Below are 20,499 nucleotides of genomic sequence, written 5' to 3'. Positions count from 1 at the left end.
CCTGGAGAAGGGCAGATTCATCAGTAAACATCTGCTCCAATGGTTTGGAGAGGAGTTAAACCTCATGAGTCCTTCAAAAGGCTGTGCGAGGGTCCTTTGGAGGACTTGTCACCTCTTGGACACACACCTCCTGCAGCATTGGTGTCCCTAGTGAGGCTGGGAGGACATGTTGTCTGCACCAGCCAAGGCATTTATTTCAGTGCAAATCAATAAGTTTGGCTCTGGGAGACACTCTTCTAGGAGGAAAGTGCCCTGTATACACCAAGCCTGCGGTGTCATGCTGAGGACTGCCAGCATCTTCCCTCTCTGGGGAAAAGAATGGTCCTGGGTGCAGATAGGAGAAATGGAGCCACTTTATCCCCTCAAAAATATAGGTCCATGGGCAGAGAATCATCTGCTTAATGAGAAAATGCTACCTTAGCAGGCATCAAGAGCATTCCACTGGTCCTCAAATGAATATGGAGACTTTCAGCTGCTGCCATTTGAGCTGCATCCCTTTATTGCAACAGCAAATCCCACCATGAGACACACTGCTCTGCTGCCCAGATGTGGACATGACATCTCTGCAGAGCCACCCCAGGAGAGAAACGGTGCTGTGGTAGGATGGGATGTGATGGTAGGATTCCTATTGACAAGGTTAGGTAGACATGGGACACGGTTAGTGGGCACGGTGGGGAGGGGTTGATGGTTGGCCCTGATGATCTTAGCAGTCTTTTCCAACCATGATGATTCTATAATTCTATGGTAATAATGGGATGAATCGCACCCCACAGCCAGCTCCTCACGGGGCAGCCTTGGGGCAGGGAACCAAGGGAAACATTTCGCTCTCAAACCCCAGCTGAGAGCTCCTCCAGTGCGATTAGCTAAAGACCAGCTTCTCTTTATTGCACATGAGTGGATGGACATTTAACGTGCTTGCTGATAATGCAATCCATTATCCTCATCCTGCTGGTCCCGCTGAGGGGCCGGAGGTGGCGGGGGAGGCGAGCAGGAGGAGGGACAGAGCCGGGCACAGCCGGGCCTTTGTGTGGCCACTCGGGAGCCACTTTCCTTGTAAATGTTTGGGCTCCTAAATGGATCTCACCTCCCCTCCCCCAGCCCCTTTGCCTTTCATTTCTTTTCCCCATTATACTCGGAAAAAACTCATCCGGATCATTAGCGTCAGAGGCGGAGACGGGCACTGAGTGCCACATGGAAGAGGCGAACGAACATTTCGTTCAATGCCCCTTGAGTGCCGTTTAGCTCAAGGCTGCTCCTTCACAAAGGGAGATGTGAAAATGGGCCCTGCACGCGGCTGCAGGGTGGCCAGGCAGGGCTGGGCTGGAGCTGCCTCTTCATGGAGACAAAGCACAGCCATTTCAACTGCCTTCGATTGATGTCTGAGCTCTTCGGGGAGCATTTAGTGAGGAGGGAAGGGAGAGGGGGGAGGAATTCAATGGGAGCCCAGGCGATGTGCATAGTCATAACCATGAAGCTCTAAAACGCTCAAGGTTGAGCACTCGGCTCATTGACCCCAGCATCCTTTCCATTTTCATGGATATACGTCAGCTGCAGCCCTTCTGATGGCATGGGGTCACAACTGAAGCCAACACTTGGCACCCTTTGGCCAACCCATTCATAGAGTCATAGAATCACAGGATCATTCAGGTTGGAAAAAGCCCCTAAGATCATCAAATCCAACCCATCACCTTTAGGCCCACTAACCGTGTCCCTCAGTGCCACGTCTTCGTGTTTCTTGAACCACATCTACACACTCCCAAAGCCATCGATGCAGACAGCACATTAAGTTGCTGTTGAGGATCCTTCTGCATGCTCACTGGGAATAGCAGCATCAAGAAGCCTGGATCACTGCCATGCCTTCTTCTCAATCCTCTCTAACACACGTTGTTTCTGTGGGCAGCTCCTGCTCTTCCTACTCCAACCCAAATTCACACCCTTGTAGAAAAAGCAGTGGATAGGGCCAGGCAGATCAAACTATCCAGGCTCAGTACACATGCTGGAGGTTCCTAATTCTGGCAATATCCACGACAGAGGTCCCCATCCTCTTTGGGCAGCACAGCTGAGATTGATTACAGCTCAGACAAGCACCACACCCACTGCTCCAGCACATGAAGTCCCTCACTGTGCCTACCCACACCCACTGCAGCCCATGACCAGCCTTCGACACCCCTCAGAGGGCACACATCTCTCTTTGAGGAGGATATACTAAAAAAAATCATGTTTTTCCATTTCCATCATGTTCCTATCCCATGAAGTAAAGAGATTCCCTGGGGAACCCCAAAATTCACCATCACCATACCCTGGCCTCTTGGATGAGATAAACCAGCCCATCTCAAAGCAGGCAATGCAGAACTGAAGTGACCTCAGAGCAAAATGTCCCAGGGCTCTTCCAGCTCCCCAAATCAATCCTTGCCCAGCAGGAAACCCACTGCCAGGACTGAGGACATGGTTAGCATTGCTGTCCTTGCAGAACTGCCACCCAAGTGCCACCCAGTGTGCTGCAGTGCTGAACAAGAGGCGAGGATGTGCTGCCACAGCAGCTTTGCCATCAACCTTGCCACTAGCTTTCCCATTGGTTTTGCTGTCAGCCTTGCCACCAATTTTGCTTCCAGATCCCCAGTGCAGAGTCAAGCAGCTGGCATCACCCCAGCCACCAGTGTTGGCTTTGGGCACTGTCCCCATGGTCCCACTGGGTACCAGCTGGGAGAAAACAGGAGTGGAATGGAGACAGGGCTGGGTACAATTGGAATGCAGGAACACAGTGTGGGAGCTGAGTTATAGGAAAGAAGGCCCCACTGGGCTCCTAACCCCTACCCTCAGCCAGATCCCCCCTAAGAAGCTGTAATCCCTCTTAGGGGCACGGGCAGTAATCAGGGATTTGGCTCCAGGCGTGCAAACGTGTGTGAGCACAGGGCAAAGCGTGCAGGCACGTGCATGCATTGCCACTCTGCTGTGCCTGGTAAGCGTACGTCTTCAGGGTGCAACCAGCTTAAAAAGGAGAAGAAAGGCAACAGAAAGGAGAGAAGAAAAATATGTAATTAGGCAAAACACATAACTGGGCAATTTTGTGTTGCTGACTCCACCTCACTCGGGAAACCCAAGGATGGCTCTGCCCTGGGCTAATCCAGCACTGCAGAGAGTAGTACAGCTCCAAATCCATGCTGACTTCAATCTGATGAGCCCAGGAGCAAGAGGCTGGTGTTGGGATCCCAGCCCCTTCCAGAGTGGCTTTTGCTCTGATAGTAAATGCACAACCAAGCACCGTTTTTTCACCAAGAGCAAAGTACACAGCTTGCCTTTCAATGTGTGCACTCAGTAGTGATCACCTCTATGTCTACTCCCAGAAATGTCCAAATCTTATGGGAGAACCAGCAAAAAAAGCCACCAGGTCAACTCTGTAAAGCACTGCAAGAAATCTCCAACCTGAGATTATAGGGATGGGGACCCAAGAGCACACAGCACCTGGCTGTGAGGCGGAGATGTGACGCTGGAGGGACGTGGCTCTGGGCAGCACTACGTGGCTGTCAGAGGGCCCTTACAAGCTCCATGTTCACAGCCCAGCAGGATTTGAGCATAGCTGTGAAATTCACACCCCAGCCCAGAACTCATTTGCACAGAGGTGCGACTTGTTCAACAAATTAAAATGGAAAGGCCAGAAATCATGTGGCCGATGAGCTGCTCACCTGCAAGTGCTCCACCCTGGGGACAACAGCATGGCAAAGCCACCAGCTCTTGCTCAAAGCATCCCGAAAGTCAGCTTCCAGCCTCATTGCATCAACCACTGGCACAGCTGCCCAAGAAAGTCATGGAGTCACTACCCCTGGAGGTGTTCAAGAACCGTGGAGATGTGGCACTCAGGTTTAGTGGGCATGGTGGGGGTAGGTTGGAGTTGGACTTGGGTTGGGTCGATGGTGGTCAAATAGGTCTTTTCCAATCCTAATGATTCTGTGATTCTGTGAGTAGGCATGGAGGTGATAGGTCAATGGTTGGACTTGATGACCTCAAAGGTCTTCTCTAATATTATGTAAGTGGGCATGATGGTGATGGGTTGGCAGTTGGACTTGATGATCTTAGAGGTCTTCTCCAGACTTTATGATTCTATGGACCACGTCTTGCTGCTGGTGATGCTGCCCAATAAGAGAGCCAGCCCCAAGAAAAGTGGCAGCCCTAGCTCCAGGAAATGGAGTACCCTCAGTAGGTGGGGGGGGCGGGGGGGGATCATACTTTGGCCACAAATCACCACAGGAGGTGCAAGGAAAAGGAGCTGGGCTCTGCTCAGCAGTACCTAGGGCAGCCCAGGGGCACTGTGCACAGCCCGGAGCCCAGGAGCTGCCCATCAGCAGCACTGATGTGCTGGGTGGGTGCAGGAGCCCTGGCACAGGGAACAGAGTGTGGTGGGGGCTCCCCCATGGAGATCTCCCCAACCCCTGGCCGTGGTGCTGGGAGCCCAGCATCCCGAGGCTCTGGGGTTCTGGGAGGTGGCACAGACCAAGCTTTGAGGGCTGTGCCAAAGCTGGTGAGCATGAATGTATTCTTCATCCCAATGCCTCACCTCAACAAAGTTTCCCCATTTCCTAAATAGATTTCTTCCTTATAAAAATAACTGGCTCAGAGAGGCCTAATGAAGATGAAAGAGCTTTTAAAGTGGGAATCATAGCTCCTTTTTGGCCATAAAGCATTCAGCTCTCCGTCATGAAAACATATTGCATAGCAGGGGATCTGCCAGGGAGGGTGAAGGCAGATAATACAGTTATGGGATATGGATTGCTCGTGCCACAGAGGTCTCCTGGATCTGGGGGAGACTGGGGGTCTGGGGATGAGCATGAAGCAAACTGAAATGCTGGAGCGGGTGAAATGGAACCTGTGATGTAGCTTTGTGCATCCCCCAAAAAGCAATGTCCACCTCTCGCACCCCACATTCCCATTGCAAGAGGAGAAAATTCAAATCCCATGGCAGGAGTGGAGCACCCATATCCCACTGCAGCAGAGGAGCACCCTTTCTGCTCACCCCCACCTTGCTTGGCCCCAGTGCCTGGAGGAGCCTCCTAGCAGCCCCAACACCATTGTGTTTTATATAGAAATCAGTCCAGGTGAGCCCTAAACAAAATGAATCCTGCTAAGCCTTGGGTCCCTTGCTGCAGGGGAGAGACCTACAGACAAAAGCAGTTTGATGAAGCAGAGAGGCCAGGGATTTGGACACGGGGAGGGAGCAGTGTGCGGTGCCATCCAAAGAGGTTTATTCTCAAAAAATCCTCTTTACCCCAACAAAAGCCAACCCCAAGCCCCCCAGCACCCACACTTGATCCCCAAAAGGAACAGATGCCCCTTCACCAAACACCCAGCCAAGCACTTTCCATCCGACAGCCCCATTCCCAAAAGCTGTGAACGCAATTAGCAGCTTCTCCCGGCTGCGGCTGGCGGGGAGATGCTAATCCCATCCACCGTGGGGACAGCCACACCTGCACCGTGCCCACCGCTGCTCTGCTTTTGTTCTCTACCTGAAAGGGTCCCTCCGTTCCCCCCTCCCCCCTCCTTCGTCACCCAAGGGCCATCCAGAGGGCGGCTGCGACGCGGCACTGGGGGTATATAAGGCAGCGGGGATGCGGGGACATCGCAGACGCTCTCCGGGAGTCGGGGACAGCGGCGGCCGTGCTCCAGCCCACGCCGCAGGTGAGACCTCAGGGATGCAACACGGCCCAGAAGGGCTCCTCTGGGGGTGCGTGAGGGGGGAAACTGCAGGATCTCAGTGGCAGTGGGTTGTTTGCATGGTTAGATGGGTGGCAGCAAAAAGGGATAAAGCACCCTCCTCTGTGAAGTGCTTTGTGCATCCCCCCCACCCCCAGCCTGTGCCCCCCTTTACTGTCTGCTTTTTGGGGTTACTGCACGCTGATGTGCTACAGAAACGTTCCCCACAGTTGCAGAACCAGCCAGGAGGTCCCAGGTGGCTGCTCCCACGATTTTAGGGAGAAAGACCGAAAAGTGCCTCCGTGCCCACACTCTGCCCACTCTCCGTGGGGTGGGACGAGATTCTCTTTAATTTGCCTATTGTTTTCCAATTGTGGGCTGGGGTTTTCCTCCCGTGGCGCTCCCAAGGTGAACCACGTGAGTCCCCTCAAAGTTAAAAACAACTTGGGAAAGAGTTGGGTTTGGCAAGAGCAGAGCAGGGAATACATCTCACTTGGTCTCAACTCACCCGAAGCCGTCCCCGTGGCGCAGCCTCCAGCTTCCAGCCTCAGCCTGGCTCCTTATTAGCAAATCCTTTGCACAGCTGGCATCCCTGGCACCTCCAGCATCTTCCAGAGTGCTTTCCAAGCGATGACCTGTTGTTATTTCAGGAATCATTTCAGCTTGAGGGGGGTTGGCACGGGCTGCAGCCTGCAGGCAGCTCCACCCGCGGCATCACTCGTCTGCCTGTGGCTCTCAGGAGGGGCAGAAATCCTCACGGCAGCAGCTGTCACCTGCAAAGCTGGGAGCTCGAGCAGGTGACAAAGGACCTGGGATTTGGGAGGCAAAGGATGGTGACAGCAAAGGGCTGGAAGGAGGGGACGCAATCCCAGCAGAAGCAGCAGCCCCAAATTTGGGCGAATTGTTGTTTTTTAATATATGTATGGTTGTGGTTTTTTTTCCATAGCTCTTCTGCAGCTCGGGTGCCCGTCCCTCGCCGGCAGGATGCAGGGCACACTGTGCCACAGCCTGGCCGTGCTGCTGGGGCTGCTGCTGTGCCACCCCACCACCGCCAGCGGCCCGTGCTGGGAGAACAGCAAGTGCCAGGACCTGGCCAGCGAGGCCGGCGTTTTGGTAAGTGGGAGCGTGGGGCTGCCCCAGGCTCGGTTTGCTTTCTAACCCACACACAGGAGGCAGTAGGGTGCCGTCCCTGCTGGGTGACACACGGCAAGCTGGGGTGATGCTGTGGGCACTGTCATCTGTGGGTTTTAGTGCCTTCGTGGAGTCACAGAATCCCAGAACGGTTTGGGTGGGAAGAGACCTCAAAACCCACTCAGACCCGACCGAGTTGGGTGCTCCTGTGGGAGCATGTGGCCACAGGTGGGACACTGGGAAAGATTTCTTCTCTGAATGAGCAGTGATGCGGTGGCACAGCTGCAGGGAGGTGCTGGGGTCACCATCCCTGGAGGTGTTGCAGAGCTGTGATGTGGCAGGTGGGGACGTGGTTACCGGGCATGGTGGGGTGGGCTGACGGTTGGGCTCAGTGACCTCAGAGGCCTTTTCCAACCTGAACGATTTGATGACTCCGTCTCACCCCATGCAGGCGTGTGCCAGGGCGTGCCGAGCTGAGCTGTCAGCCGAGGCACCCGTGTACCCGGGGAACGGACACCTGCAGCCCCTCTCTGAGAGCATCCGCAAGTACGTGATGAGCCATTTCCGCTGGAACAAATTCGGCCGTCGCAACAGCAGCAGCGGAGAGCACAAAAGGGAGGAGGTGGCCGGCGTTGTCCTGCCCGTCACGTCACCCCACCGGCCCAGAGGGGAGGAGGAAGATGGAGAAGGGCTGCAGAGAGAGGAAGGGAAACGCTCCTATTCCATGGAGCATTTCCGCTGGGGGAAGCCGGTGGGACGCAAGAGGAGACCCATCAAGGTGTACCCTAACAGTGTGGACGAGGAGTCGGCCGAGAGCTACCCGATGGAGTTCCGCAGGGAGATGGCGCCCGATGGGGACCCCCTTGGCCTCTCCGAGGAGGAAGAGGAGGAGGGGGAAGGCGAGGAGGAGAAGAAGGACGGCGGCTCGTACCGCATGCGGCACTTCCGCTGGCACGCGCCGCTGAAGGACAAGCGCTACGGCGGCTTCATGACCTTGGAGCACAGCCAGACCCCTCTGATGACTCTGTTCAAAAACGCCATCATCAAAAGCGCCTACAAAAAGGGGCAGTGAGCCCGCGGGGCAGCCCGGCCCACGTGGCCCCACGCAGCTTTAACGTCCTGCCGCCGTGTGTGTCACTTAGATCCGCAGATCGCTCGTTATGTCGTTAATTACTTCTCCAAAAGCCTCCTGCCCCGACGCCGACGGGATGGGGATGAGCACCAACGTGCCCAGGGAGCGGTGCTCGTGCTGGGTCACTTTCCTATTTTCACTGAGCTGTACAATACTGTAAATGATGGATTAAAAGAGTTCTAAAAATATATATGTTTTTTTGCAAGCTAGCCATGTGTCTGCTATGTTTCTGGGGCTGTTTCTTGCAAAGGGGCAGAGGAAATAGGGATGTGGTTTAGAGGGCACGGTGGTGACGGGCTGATGGTTGGTCCTGATGTTGCGCTTTTCCAACCTTAATAATTCCAAGCCCAAATCCTGCAGCTGGGGCTGCACATCACTGGGGATGCGCTTGGGAGATGGCTGTGGGGCTGAATTGTGGCATAGGTTAACTCCCAAGGAAGGGATTCAGGCTCCCCCCCCCCCGGGCAGCTTTCCCAGTATTATCTCCCAGGTAAACTCATTAATTGTCTACTGAATGGCAACACAAAAGACTCCTGGGTACGAAGGATAGTGAGATTATTTATAAAGTCATGCTGCTAAATCATTTGCACAGGGGGGGCAATAAAGGCAGGGAGCAGCTGGGGATGTGGGACCATCTGCAGGAGCACTGCTACCCATGCCAGGAATAACGAACCCTCACCATTTTCCTCCAGAGAGACCCAGTGCCACAAGCGTGCCAACAGAGCAGATCCCATAAAGTGGCAACATCAACATTTATTGGAGGGTGTGCCTGGAAACACCGATGACATCTCGGCCCTTTAACAGCCCGCTCCCCTCCTGCCCTCAGCTACGCACAGAAAACAACACAGTGCCCTGAAACACAGAGATGGAAACGCACACATGCACCTAACTGCCAGGTTTATAGAAATATACTTTGTCATCTATACACACACTGGTATCTAAACTAAACGCCATGTACAAACAAGTCACTTACACTGAGTGTGTGTGTGTGTGTGGGGACATTTACAGGTGGAGTATGGGTCCTGAAATGCAATGCTGAGCACAGCCAGCACCTGCTTTTGGAGGGGAATAGGGGATGTAGCAAGGGGAACAGTGCTGGGAGCAGGGAGACCACACCAAAACCCCCCCAGCCAGGGGGTAAGGTGCAGTCCTGCCCCAGGATCCCTGAGCTGTGATGGGACCCTGGGACGTGCCCTGTGCCATCCCCACAGCAGCCAAGTTCCAAGGAGCAAGTCTTGTGCTCATCTTCCCACCTTCCTCGTGAGTTTGAAGTGGTTTGGAGGTGTCTTCCCCCCATGCACACACAATTGCTTTTTCTAATTGCTAATTGCTTTTCCTACTGCATTTTGCTCAACGTTTGCTGCTTTTCATTAGCACAGCTACCCTCCTTTGTAAAGCAGCCTCGTCGCGTTCCCAGTGTCAGCTCTGCAACTTTGCCCAGCCAAAACTCAGCCAAAAAGGGACAGGCTGGGAACTGAGAGATTCGGGGACCCCCAAGGAGTGGTTGTGGCAAGGGACAGCCTCAGGCTCTGGGCAGGGATGACAGAGGCTGCAGTCCCAGCCCAGGGACTGAAATAAACCCTTGTTTTTCCTGTCCTCTTAAGCTAGGTCATTTCCTAAACCCGGATTACATGACAACCACACAAAGAAGCAGTAACCTCGGGGCAATCGCAAACTGCACCCACCACCAAACCCAAAAAAAACCAAAAACCAACCAAGAGAGAGAAGAAAAAAGGATGACAACGTGGAATTACACCTTCAAATAACTGCCTGAAGAGGGGGGCAGAGAAATGAGTGGTCACTGAAGCAATCCAGCTGGGCACAGGCAGCATCACTGCGTCCACCAGGTTTACCTGCTGTCCCCACTCCACGCACAGCAGCATCTCCCACACTTCCAGTTTTGGGTTTTAGATCCTCCTTCAACTCCTCCTGCAGTGAAGTCAGAAGCAGCATGTGAAAGGGGCTGCCCCAAGGGTGAGGTGGGATTGCACAGCAGCCCTGGTGCCTGACTGCAGCAGAGGCCAAGAGGAGAGCCCCAAGGGCAGCCTGAGTGCACCACATCTTGGAAAGCATTTGGAAGCAGAGAGACCCTGTGAGCAACCAAATATCCCCAAGCAAGCATTTCCTCCCCATCCCTGCTATCCTCACCTCGCATTTTTTGATTCAGTAGCAACCAAAGTTCTCCCAAAAGCACATTTTCTACCACATATGGTTAAAAAAAAACCTCTCAACAGCCACACGTCCCCCCAGTCCAAACCCAGTTTTATCCTATCACACAAGCAGAGATTTGATCCGTGGTCTGCCAAATGCAGGGACCGAGTGTTGGACCCCATAAAACACCTCTATTGCAGCAAGCTCCTTGCAGCACTGGGGTTTCCTTGCAGTTCAGGCTCTACTGATTTATGACCAGACTTTGTCAAAGGGATTCTGTTAAAAATATCTTTTCCTCAGACAGTACTGCTAACACTGTGAAATCCCAAACCAAAAACGTGAAAATAGTTGGTCAGTGTGTTGATATACCCAAATGTGGGTTTCTACTCATGACTCATGGTGGCTCCAGGTGCCTCACTGCAGGAGCACTGGCTGTGGTGCTGAATGGGTTTCCTGTGAGCACCCTGCTGATGACATGGACAAGTCAAGTATAGCTCTCCTGGACTTCCCCTCCTCCTCCTCAAAAAGAAAAGAAGTTTTCCCAAATAAACCATGTTTTCAAGTGACCTGGAACCAGCCAGGTTGCTGTGTATCCTAACACTGGGATGGGACCATCACTGCCCTCCTGGCACTTCAGGCACTCCTCTTGTCCAGAGGAACTGACCACGCACTGGAGCAGCTGGTGGGGAGATGCAGCTCACAGGCCAGGAGTTGCATGTATGGACTGCACTCTTTTCAGTGATCTGCTCTGTGCACGAGCTCCAGCAGGATTTAGTTTTACAGCTGCCCCAGGCTCCAGCACACTGCAACACACATCCCCTTTTATAATCTCACCCTTCTGCTTCACCCCTGCACCCTCGCCAGAGGCTCTTTGACATGGCTAACAGATAATTTGGGGAGGGGTTCCCCAAGGAACAGGTTTGCTTTACTTTGGGAAGATGTACACGCCCAAAGCTCTCTGCCAGGAACCAGAGCATCTCCTATCCCCTCCCCAAAAATAAAACTGGAGAGGGAGGTCAGAACAACGACACACCTTCCTGCACCACCAGCTGCCCCCAAATATCGGCAGGGGATCACTAAAGAAAGTACATGAGACAGGTTTGTGGTGCCAATGAATCTTGGGGTAGTCTTAGTGTCCACGTCCCTATCTGTCATGCACGAGGATGTGTTCTCCAGGTGGCTGGCAGTCTCTCCAGGAGCTCCTTTGGCACAAACTGTGCAGCAGAGGCTCTGTCCTACCAGCACAGTCATTCTCAGTACACACACAAGTCCGGGAACTTCATCTCATACACTGGGATGGAGTGGTTTTGGGGCTGGCCGTAGGCAGCTGTGATGGTGCCTGATGGGCTTGGTGGTGGCCTGAAAGATGAGAAAGAGAGAGAGAGGTGTTTCATGAGCAAGCAAAGCCTACTGCAGAGCACTGCACTCCTGAACCACTCCAGTTCACCCCAGTGCCCCCTTAGCAGAAGAGAACCTCAGCAAAGAAACCAGAGGCTGCTCCCACCAACCCTAATCTCGTGGCTACTGCAAGCACCCCAACCCCAAGGCTGGCACCCACCCCCAGCACCCTGCAAGCAACACAACTGGGTGGTCTGAGTAGCCATGCTCAACCCAACGTGCTCAGCCATCACCCCAACTCACCGTATGGTGATCTCAAAGATCTGGTTGAGCTTGCTCTGCAGCAGCGTCGCCTGTAACACACACAGCAGCTGCATCAGTGTGGCTGCACCCCCAGGGACAACAGCAGTGCAAGCAGGACACTAAATCCCCCTACGTGGGGATTTAGTGCCTACAGCCCCAACTCACCCGGGCACCACAGTGAGCAGCAATCTCCTCAAATGGGGCTTTCTGAAATTTCTCCACCACTTGTCGCCTCCGCTCTCGTTCTTGCTCCTCCACGGCGACACTGTCTACTGAAGACAAAGGGAGATGGCTCTCAGCTGCTCTCCCCTGCACAGACCACTCACACTACATCCCCACCCCACTCCCAGCAGACAGCGTGGATCTGATAATCATTAGTTAGCCAAGCTGAGGGTTCTTAGTGCCCAAATCTGGGACCTGCCTCCCAGGGACACCCTAGGGACAGGCAGAGAGATGAAGCTGCCTGGCCACGCTGCTACCTGGTGCAGTGTCACTGTGGCAAAAACATTGTGGATCTATAGTGCACACAAGGGGTGACAAGATCCACATATCACCCACACACATTCAAACATGTCAGTCTCCACCTCTTCCTCACTTACCTATTGCCTTCTTCAGTGTCTCATATGTGATCTCTTCAGCTGGTGCTCTCTACAGGAAAAAGAAAAGCAGGTGAGGCTCAGTGTTCAGCACAAGACAGCGTTGTGAGATCACAGCAACCAAGAATGAAGGCCTCAGGCTGTATTCTTGCACTGAAACGTAGCCTGTCCTTAACATGAAAGGATATCATTTCTGCCAACCTGTGTTTTTTAAATGTTTTTTCAAGCTGGACTGCCCTGGCCTCAGACCTCCCCAGAGGCTCCTGGGACTAAGTAATGTTGTCAATGGGAAAATAAAGGTTTGCCACCCAAATAGAAGTGTGAGATCGTTCCATATGTGTAGCTCTCCTTGCACACTGGGACCTATCAGCACCTGTAGGGGAGCACCAGTGGAAGATGGGGCCCTTCTGCCCCTGATTTGCTGCCAAACATACCAGGGTTGACTTATGGATCCCCGTGCTCATAGCCTGCAAAGCAGTTATGCATGCAGCCAAAAGAAGAATTATGGAAGGCTTAATTGCACACTGTCAGGTTGCTAAAAGTGTACAGTGAAAAAGCAATGATGCAGTCTCTACAGCTCTGGTGTAACACGGTACCTGCTCTCGCTCAGGACTGTTTCTAGACTCCACTTCAACCTGCAGGGAAATGGTCTCACCAATGCTCTTCCTCTTGGACAAACGGTCTTCATCTGGGGAAGAAGAACACAATGTGCTGCCGTCCCTGCAACTCCAGAACTACCCCATGCCTCCTCTCCAGAGTAGCCACCAGCCCATCCAGGCACACACCCAAATTCACCCAGCCCAGCAGAACTAAGAACTGAGCCAAACCTACTGGGCTTTGTGACACCAGCCAGCCAGCCACACATGTGGACACCTCAGGAATCTCCCAGGTGACAGATCTGTGACAGTTTCTCTAACACTGCACCTCCACAGGAGGGCAGAAAAACAACGAACCCACACACAGCACAAGAACTTCACATTCCCGTTACTGTGTAGAATGAGGGACCAGTTTCTGTCTCCCTGGTCCTCCAGTACACCCCAGGGTGGCACATACCAGTCAGCTGGGGGACATAGGGTGTGCTGAGCCGGTCTGAGTTGTAGCCACTGCCACCCAGCACTTCAGTGATCTTGCTCTGCCAGAAGACGACCTCTGGGCCCAGGCGGTCAAGGTTCTTGCTTAGCCTATGGGGATGGAAAAAAACAGGGGACACAGCTACACCTTCTCTGCTTGGGAAACGGCACCAGAAGGGAGGGGGTTTCCAGCACTTTTAAGTCAGAGAGGGTTCATATGGCTTCACTTAGTGCCACCACAGTTGGATACATCACATCATAGAGACCAGTGGGTTAAGTGATCCTCCCCCCCCCGCTCACAAGACCCCTCCTGCAGCACTATATCCAGGTCTGGGGCCCCCAACATGCTGGACATGCTGGAGCAGGCCTAGAGAAAGCCATGAGGATGCTGTGAGAGCAGGGGCACCCCTCCTATGGGAACAGGCTAAGAGCTGGAGGTGCTCAGACTGCAGAAAAGAAGGCTGTGGGGAGACCTTACTGCAGCTTTCCAGTACTCAGAGGGTCCCGCAGGAAAGGTGGAGAGGCACTCTTTGTCAGGGGGTGTACTGACAGCAGGACAAGAATTAACAGAATTAAACTAGAAGAAGGTAGGTTTATGTTAGGTGTTAGGGAGAAATTCCTTACTACAAGAGTGTTGAGGCACTGGAATAGGCTGTCCAGAGAAGAAGTGGATGCCCCATCCCTGGAGGTGTTCAAAGACAGGTTGGATGGGGCTCGGGGAAATCTGGTGCAGCTGGAGTTGTCCCTGCCCATGGCAGGAGTTGGAATGGCTTTAAGGTCCCTTCCTAACCAAACCATTTTAGGATTCTATCTCTGGGTACATCAGTACAAAGCCAGAGAGTACCAGAAGGGCCCTCAACCCATCACAACAGATACAGATGTGCTCAGCAGTGGAGCACCAACCCCAACGTAGGGAATGCCTTAAAATAACATTGGCACTCACTGGAGCTGCTTCCACATTTGGGAACTCACCACCAAATGTGACATATTCAAAGTGTGCCAAAGGCTATCCCAGCAGGAATGGGACAGCCCAGGCAGCCCACGGCTGATCAGCATACATCACATGTCCTTGGGCCAGCAGCAGAGTAGGAAAGGATACTACATCTGCACCCACATTGCTGGCTGGGTGGGGAAGGGATCAGCCAGCAGAGCCAATCCTGGTATATGACCAGCTCTGCACACAAACTGTGGCAGCCAGTCCCTTCCCTGACTTCATGGCACCCTCCCTGGATCCAGAAGAAGGTTGAAAACCACTGATATACTTAGCACTGTGCCATGCCCAGATGAGAAAGGCAGGCAAGCACAGGGAAACAAAAGGTCAATAAACTCTTTACCTCCTATACTCCTAGGAATGCTAAATCCTTGAGATCAGATAGTGGGGAAGAGGATGTTTCCAGTGAAGGTGCTTACCTGGGTCTCTCAACAAACACATCTTCAGGAAGCAGATAGGGAGCTTCCTTCTGTCGCATCTGGATGACCTGCAGAAGGCAAGTAAGGAGTCAGGTTCAAACTGCACATGCAGCCAGGCAGGCTGCAGCAGACAAGGCCCCAGCACCCACCCCAAGCCCTCACACCTCGTGGATGTGCTGGCAGAAGGTGGGCACGGTGATGAGCTGGCTGATGAGGTTCAGGTAAGCTGCTCCAAGGGCAAAGAGGGCACAGCGGTTGTATGCTGTCAAGTTGTCTTCGTTGATCTGGGCTATCTCCTGCAGCACAGAAACAGCCTCATGTGATGGGGATGGACAAGGTCCCAAGGTGGTCCCCCATCCACCTCGCAGCACTGCTGCCTGCAAACATCCCAGCTTTTGGAGAGGGGCGTTGGGGCATTTCAGAAGCTGGCAGGCTGACCAAGGTTTCTTCCCTGCTGTGCTAATTTGATCCCACTGTGGCAGGAGAAGCCTGCAGGTGAGGAACCTCTATTGCATCTTCCCAAGTATAGACCAGCTCTGGAGAGATAATGCAGTCCCAGCAGCACACTCAGCTTCCCACCCACCTACCTGCACTGCCAGCACCAGGCGGATGAGGTCCACCACGACCTCCTCGTTAGCCAGCTCGATGCTGATGAGCACCAGCATGCTGTAGAGAGCCTCATAGTGAGCTTGGATGTTGCTCTCCTCCTTGCATATCAGGTAGATGTGCCGGAAGAGCTGCTGGCTATGCTGTGGGAAGACAGAGGGATGTGGTCACCTTCTAAGTATCCTCTGCAGGCAACGCTACTATCAACAAGAAGGGGAAAAAAAAAAAAAGCAGCAGGGCCCAGCAAAGGGGCTCCCATTTATGCACAAAGGAGCAGAACTCTTCCACTTGCCAAACAAACACAGAAAGCCCCAGGGACAGGGAGCTGTGGCTCTCTCTTTGTGTTTTACCACCTGCTGCTGGATCCTGACAGGAAGAGGCACCAGCAGGTTTGAGAGCACAGCCCAGGCAGGCAAACACTGCTTGCAGCAACAAGCCCAGGGAAAAGATGCTCCTGTTGCAGCAGCATTATAGAAATGACAGCTCAGACCATGGTAAAGGAACAAAGACCTGAGCCACACTGGCCGAGAGCAAGGTATGGAATAAGCCAGGGCACACATTGGTGCAAGGACAACGTAGCTCTTCCACTGCTTTCAGAGCAGGGGCTGCTCCCTGGTGTGTAACATAATAAAATGATCCTCTCTTGGCCTCAAATTAGTTTCAGAGGGGTTTGCACAGGAAATATTTTAAAGTGGGAGGAAATTTTGTGCTTGTTTGTTTTTTAAATACAAGGCAACTTTGAAAATCACTTGATAAATGCTATTTGGGATAATAGCACATCCTGAGGTACACATTTCTTGGGGCAAATAGCAGATTTTGGGGTCTACAAAGGCTCACACATGAAGCACTGACGCATACTGAATCCCACTGTCACTTCCAGGGACATCCCCAGGCTCAGTGGTCTCACTCCACGTCTCCAGTGTGGCCTGGGGAAACCGAGGCACTGTTCACACACAGGTGTGCATGAGGACAGCTAGACCCAGACTCTGACACTACCTTCTTCATGAAGACAGTATCTTGGCGCGAGCATTTTTCCACTTTCAGCTTCAGGACTGAGATGTCGTTGATGGTGCTGCAAGGAAAGGCCAAGGGGAAGGGAAAACTCAGACACCAGAGGAAGGATGTGCAACCCCCACACGCCAGCAGAGCTGCTGGCCAGGAACAAGCCACTGGGAGGAACCAAGGGGAGAAGCTGAAGGCTGATGATAAACCCATCTGAGCAATCCAGATACACAAGAGAGCTAAATCACTTTAGGAATTCAAGAAGGTTGCACTCAGGAGTATAAAGGCAAACTGACAAAGAAGCGTGCATGCAGAGTAGATCAGCGGGACCACAGCAAACCCCATGGAGATACTGCCACGTGGAATTTATCACCTTCTTCCAATTTAGCTTCATTCCTCTCCAGAGTAAGGCTAGCTAAATGCAGCACAGCAATGCCAGTGCCCAGCAGGCCTCTCTGTGGGGATGCAATGCAGTCGGTGAACCCACTCAAGGAGGTTAACTGCTCCTGCACATCCTCCTGGTACCACTGTCTGCCTAACCACAGTTATCCTCAGCAGGGTGATCCCACAGCCTCTCAGAGACACCCCCACCCATCTGGCTCCTCGCAGACAGCTCAACTGCAGCATTAGACCTCCCTGAGATTGGCACCAGACTTAATAACAACCCTGCACATAGCCCCCAAGCCTGAAGGCACTCTCAGTCTGGCAGATCTCCCTCCTGAGCCTGCTCTGTGGGGCGTGCCAGCCCCAGCCCTGCTGGGCACCCCGAGGCACACACCTGATGGAAGAGAACTTCTGCCGGTTGTCGTGGCGATCGATGAAGCTGATGAGGATCTCAAGGACAAAGAGACGAATCTCAGCATCCTCCATGAGGGCTGCAGAGAGCAGCCTGTCCAGGAAGGCACTGGGAAGTGCTGTGAGCATGTTACTGCACTGGAAGCCCACGGAGACCTGTGAGCATCAATCACAAAGGGGGGCAATGTGACAGCGTCACTTGGGTTAAGACAAACTAAGAAAGGGGGGATGTGGAGCAGAGAACACTCAGTACAGTTTCAGCTCTTGCTAAACCACCCCAAGGGGAGAGAGTTCCTGAGCTCAGGTCAGGTCTCCATGCCAGCAGCTGGCTTTGGTCACAGGTCTTGCAGGAGTTGGACACTGCTGCAGGGACAGTGATACGTTCATACCTGTAGGAGGGACTTGAGGAGCATTATCTGTGTCAGCCGATTTCGGTTCTCCCTGCCAAGGAGAAAAGGAACAAATGGTAAAGTGTGGGTGAAAACCAAAACAATCCTCCTTCCACACACAAAGGATAGAAAACCTCAGAAAGGGCAAGACCCATTTCTTGAGCCATCCTGACCCTGAAGAAAAGGATGTGTGGAGCTCTTTTAAGCATTTCCAGGCTGTCCCATCATCCACAACACACTGCCTAAACTGCCTACCACTGCCAAGGGACTGAGCTACACTGAGGTGGCAGTGCCATCAGAGGCTGAACTGCGTCATCTCACAACAGCTCATGTGTTTTTAAAGAAACTTCTCACAGAGGAAGCTCGTGAGCTGTTAAAGGAGCAGTGATAAGCAGCCTGGCACAGGCAAGCCAGCCCTCAGAAGCAGTTGGAAACTGGCATCCCAGGGCTATGAGCCTACTTCTACAGCAAGGAGAGCTGCCCCAGCTGAACAGTATGTGCAGCCCCATGTGTCTGTCACCATGTGATACAGGATCGAACACGGGCACCAGGAATCACCCCCACATCAGTGAGGAGCAGTGCGTGTCTCCTAACAGGCAGCACGTCTCTCCCATCAGAAACGAGTGGGAACAGCCTGGCCATACTTTGAAAATAAATATAGCATGAAAATCTGTTTGCTCCTTACCTACATGTTTCAGTGCTGATACCCTCACTCCAAATAGCTCTCAAACTCTGTTCCCACACTTCTCAAGTAATTATGTTGTTTGGGTGCCTTCCTTTCCCTCTCTTCCTCCACAGCCAGTTATATACACCGCCTACCACACAGTGTCAATAAAAGCTTGGAGGCAGCTCAGAAGGGCCACACACAGAGTGAGGAGGCAGCAATGAGCTCCTGGTCCACACAATGCCAAAAATGAGCTTCTCAAAAGCCACAGCCAGCAGCCACCTTGCTGACCCGATCATCACATCTGAAGTCATTCCTCCAAATATTATTCCTTTTTCCCTGCTAAATCTTGGATGACACCTCAGGACTGAGCTCCTCACTCCAATCTCTCAGCAGGAACCCAAGGAGGAGGAGCAGAGTTCAACTACAGCATCAGTAGCTCTAAACACCTTTCCACCCCAGTGGACCAGTGTTTCAAAAGGCCTCAAATCTTTGCTCTTGTCATCACACCTGCAGCACACAGCAAAGCATTCTGATGTCTTATGTTGGTCAGCTTCCCTTGGTCCCTGGTGGAAGCTCTTGATGCACAGCCTTTCTAATAACGCACCAATATCTCACCCTGTCCACACATCTCATCCTTCCCCCAAGGGCCACCTCAAGGTGGGAACAGTTTCAGGAGCTCCCTTGCACTTTTTGTCTTGCATTCAAAGTCTTTTCCCTTGATGCATGGGACAGCTGGAGGGAGGGAAGGGCTGGGTTAGGAAGAGGAGGGAGAAAAGCATCCATTCTCACCCAGCTTTGCCAGCCTCGATGGACTGCTGCGAGGATGGCAGAGGCACCTTGTTCATGATGAAGGCCATCACCTCGGACTGCTGGTAAGTGGGCAGTGTGCTGGCAAAGGACCCTGTGGGGACAAGAGTGCACTTGCAGTATGTGAGCAACAATAACCACCCACAGGCCATGCCACACAGGGAAGCATTCAGTACTGCATTGCTCCAAGCCAGCTGCTGGGCTCACAGCCAGGCTGGGATAGGAAAAGGCCTCACTGGATCCAGTACCTGCAGGCAATTTTCCCTCTAGAGCGACTCAACAGTCATCAAAATGTCTCCTGGAAGTAACAGCCCTAAGCCCAGACAAGGGGAGACAGAGATGCCAAGCCCTGCCTCCACACCCTCTGTTTTGAGTGCATCTCCATCCTCCTCAACTCAAGCAGGCTCACACCTGCCCGTTCCTTCTCCTCTTCCTTCCTTCCTCAGGGTATCTGAGTCAGAAAGGCTCCAACAGCAGCCTCCACGTGGCAGGTCTGCTAGGATCAATGGGGTTGCAATGCCACCTGCTGATAACCCACATGCTGCAACGGATAAATCTCATTTCCCATCGTTGCTTTCAGGGTGAGGGCAATTTTGTTGTGCTCTTAACCACCCTAAAATCACCTAAAACCACCCAGAAGCAGAAACCTATCACACGGGAGGCCACCCACCAGCACAGCTCACACCTACAGCAGGAACTGTGAGACCTCTCACCTATGGTTTTAATGACAGCCTCCTGGAACATCCTCTCCTCGTGCTCTTTGATGATCTTGGTGCTGACACCGGTGATGCAGTTGTAGCTCCCCGTCAGAGCGTAGTCAATGCTGAGCCGCAGCTGCCTCAGCAAGGTGTTGAACACCTCCAGCACCGTGGGGCCTGGGAGGATGAGAAGGGAGAGATGGGTGAGCAGTATTTGTTTTTTTCCCCATGAAAATGGAGCCTGTAGTTTCCCAAGGGGAGGTGTCATTTATGTCTCCTACCACCCCCGTGAACGGACTGAAAGCTGGATGTAGGATTTTAACCCAGCACTCCTGGGTGCTCCGGAGTGCAGATCCCCCAGCACCCGCTCACATCTGGATGCACACCAGACTTCAGCTCAAACCTTCGGCAGCTGAAATAAAAAGGTGACAGGATGGATGGAGGACAGATCCGTGCACTTACCAACTGATCCTGAGGCTGCAATTACTGCTGCTTCTGAGAGGACCTCCACAATGCCCGCACGCACGGTGGCTGCACTCTTGCTGTTGGCATCCAGGTGGCCAAGAAGCTGCTGGATCACGAGATGGGAGTGCTGTGGCTGGAAGAAGAGTGTGAATATCAGTGAAGGTTCCACGTGCAAGAAGTGATGATCCATTTGTGTAACACATGCAGCTACTGGCCAGCTGTATCAAGCCCCTGCCTGGCTCTTTCTAGCACAG

The 20,499-nt window shown here is 53.0% G+C and overlaps 2 protein-coding genes across 3 annotated transcripts in view; one reads left to right on the top strand and one right to left on the bottom strand.

Annotated features, from left to right (window-relative positions):
• The first annotated feature begins 4,092 nt into the window (after positions 1-4,092).
• POMC (proopiomelanocortin) lies at positions 4,093-7,942 on the top strand. 2 transcript variants are annotated; one of them, XM_065731112.1, is made up of 3 exons: positions 4,093-4,109; positions 6,693-6,798; positions 7,268-7,942. In XM_065731112.1, the coding sequence occupies exons 1-3, from the start codon at positions 4,093-4,095 to the stop codon at positions 7,886-7,888; spliced, it is 744 nt and encodes a 247-aa protein (XP_065587184.1). In that variant the 3' UTR covers positions 7,889-7,942. The 2 variants fall into 2 exon arrangements, with proteins under 2 accessions (XP_065587184.1, XP_065587185.1); XM_065731113.1 differs by lacking the exon at positions 4,093-4,109 and having other exon boundaries at positions 6,655-6,798.
• Positions 7,943-10,759: 2,817 nt separating this feature from the next.
• Positions 10,760-20,499, bottom strand: part of EFR3B (EFR3 homolog B) — a 32,552-nt gene continuing 22,812 nt past the window's right edge. Inside the window, exons 9-23 of the mRNA XM_065730497.1 lie at positions 20,243-20,378; positions 19,796-19,957; positions 19,065-19,176; positions 17,609-17,660; positions 17,203-17,375; positions 16,419-16,494; positions 15,404-15,565; positions 14,981-15,112; positions 14,817-14,884; positions 13,390-13,517; positions 12,933-13,024; positions 12,340-12,388; positions 11,906-12,012; positions 11,741-11,790; positions 10,760-11,458 (exon numbers count right to left, since the gene is read on the bottom strand). Coding sequence (XP_065586569.1) covers positions 11,353-11,458; positions 11,741-11,790; positions 11,906-12,012; positions 12,340-12,388; positions 12,933-13,024; positions 13,390-13,517; positions 14,817-14,884; positions 14,981-15,112; positions 15,404-15,565; positions 16,419-16,494; positions 17,203-17,375; positions 17,609-17,660; positions 19,065-19,176; positions 19,796-19,957; positions 20,243-20,378 — 1,605 coding nt within the window. The 3' untranslated portion in view covers positions 10,760-11,352. The remainder of the gene's footprint in view (positions 11,459-11,740; positions 11,791-11,905; positions 12,013-12,339; positions 12,389-12,932; positions 13,025-13,389; positions 13,518-14,816; positions 14,885-14,980; positions 15,113-15,403; positions 15,566-16,418; positions 16,495-17,202; positions 17,376-17,608; positions 17,661-19,064; positions 19,177-19,795; positions 19,958-20,242; positions 20,379-20,499) is intronic.

The sequence above is a fragment of the Cyrtonyx montezumae genome, unplaced genomic scaffold, assembly GCF_038088225.1.
Source record: "Cyrtonyx montezumae isolate F1298 unplaced genomic scaffold, pur_monq_1.0 scaffold_13, whole genome shotgun sequence".
NCBI classification, from domain to species: domain Eukaryota; kingdom Metazoa; phylum Chordata; class Aves; order Galliformes; family Odontophoridae; genus Cyrtonyx; species Cyrtonyx montezumae.
Note: the sequence above shows the minus strand (reverse complement) of the source record. Positions and strands in the feature narration are given on the sequence as shown.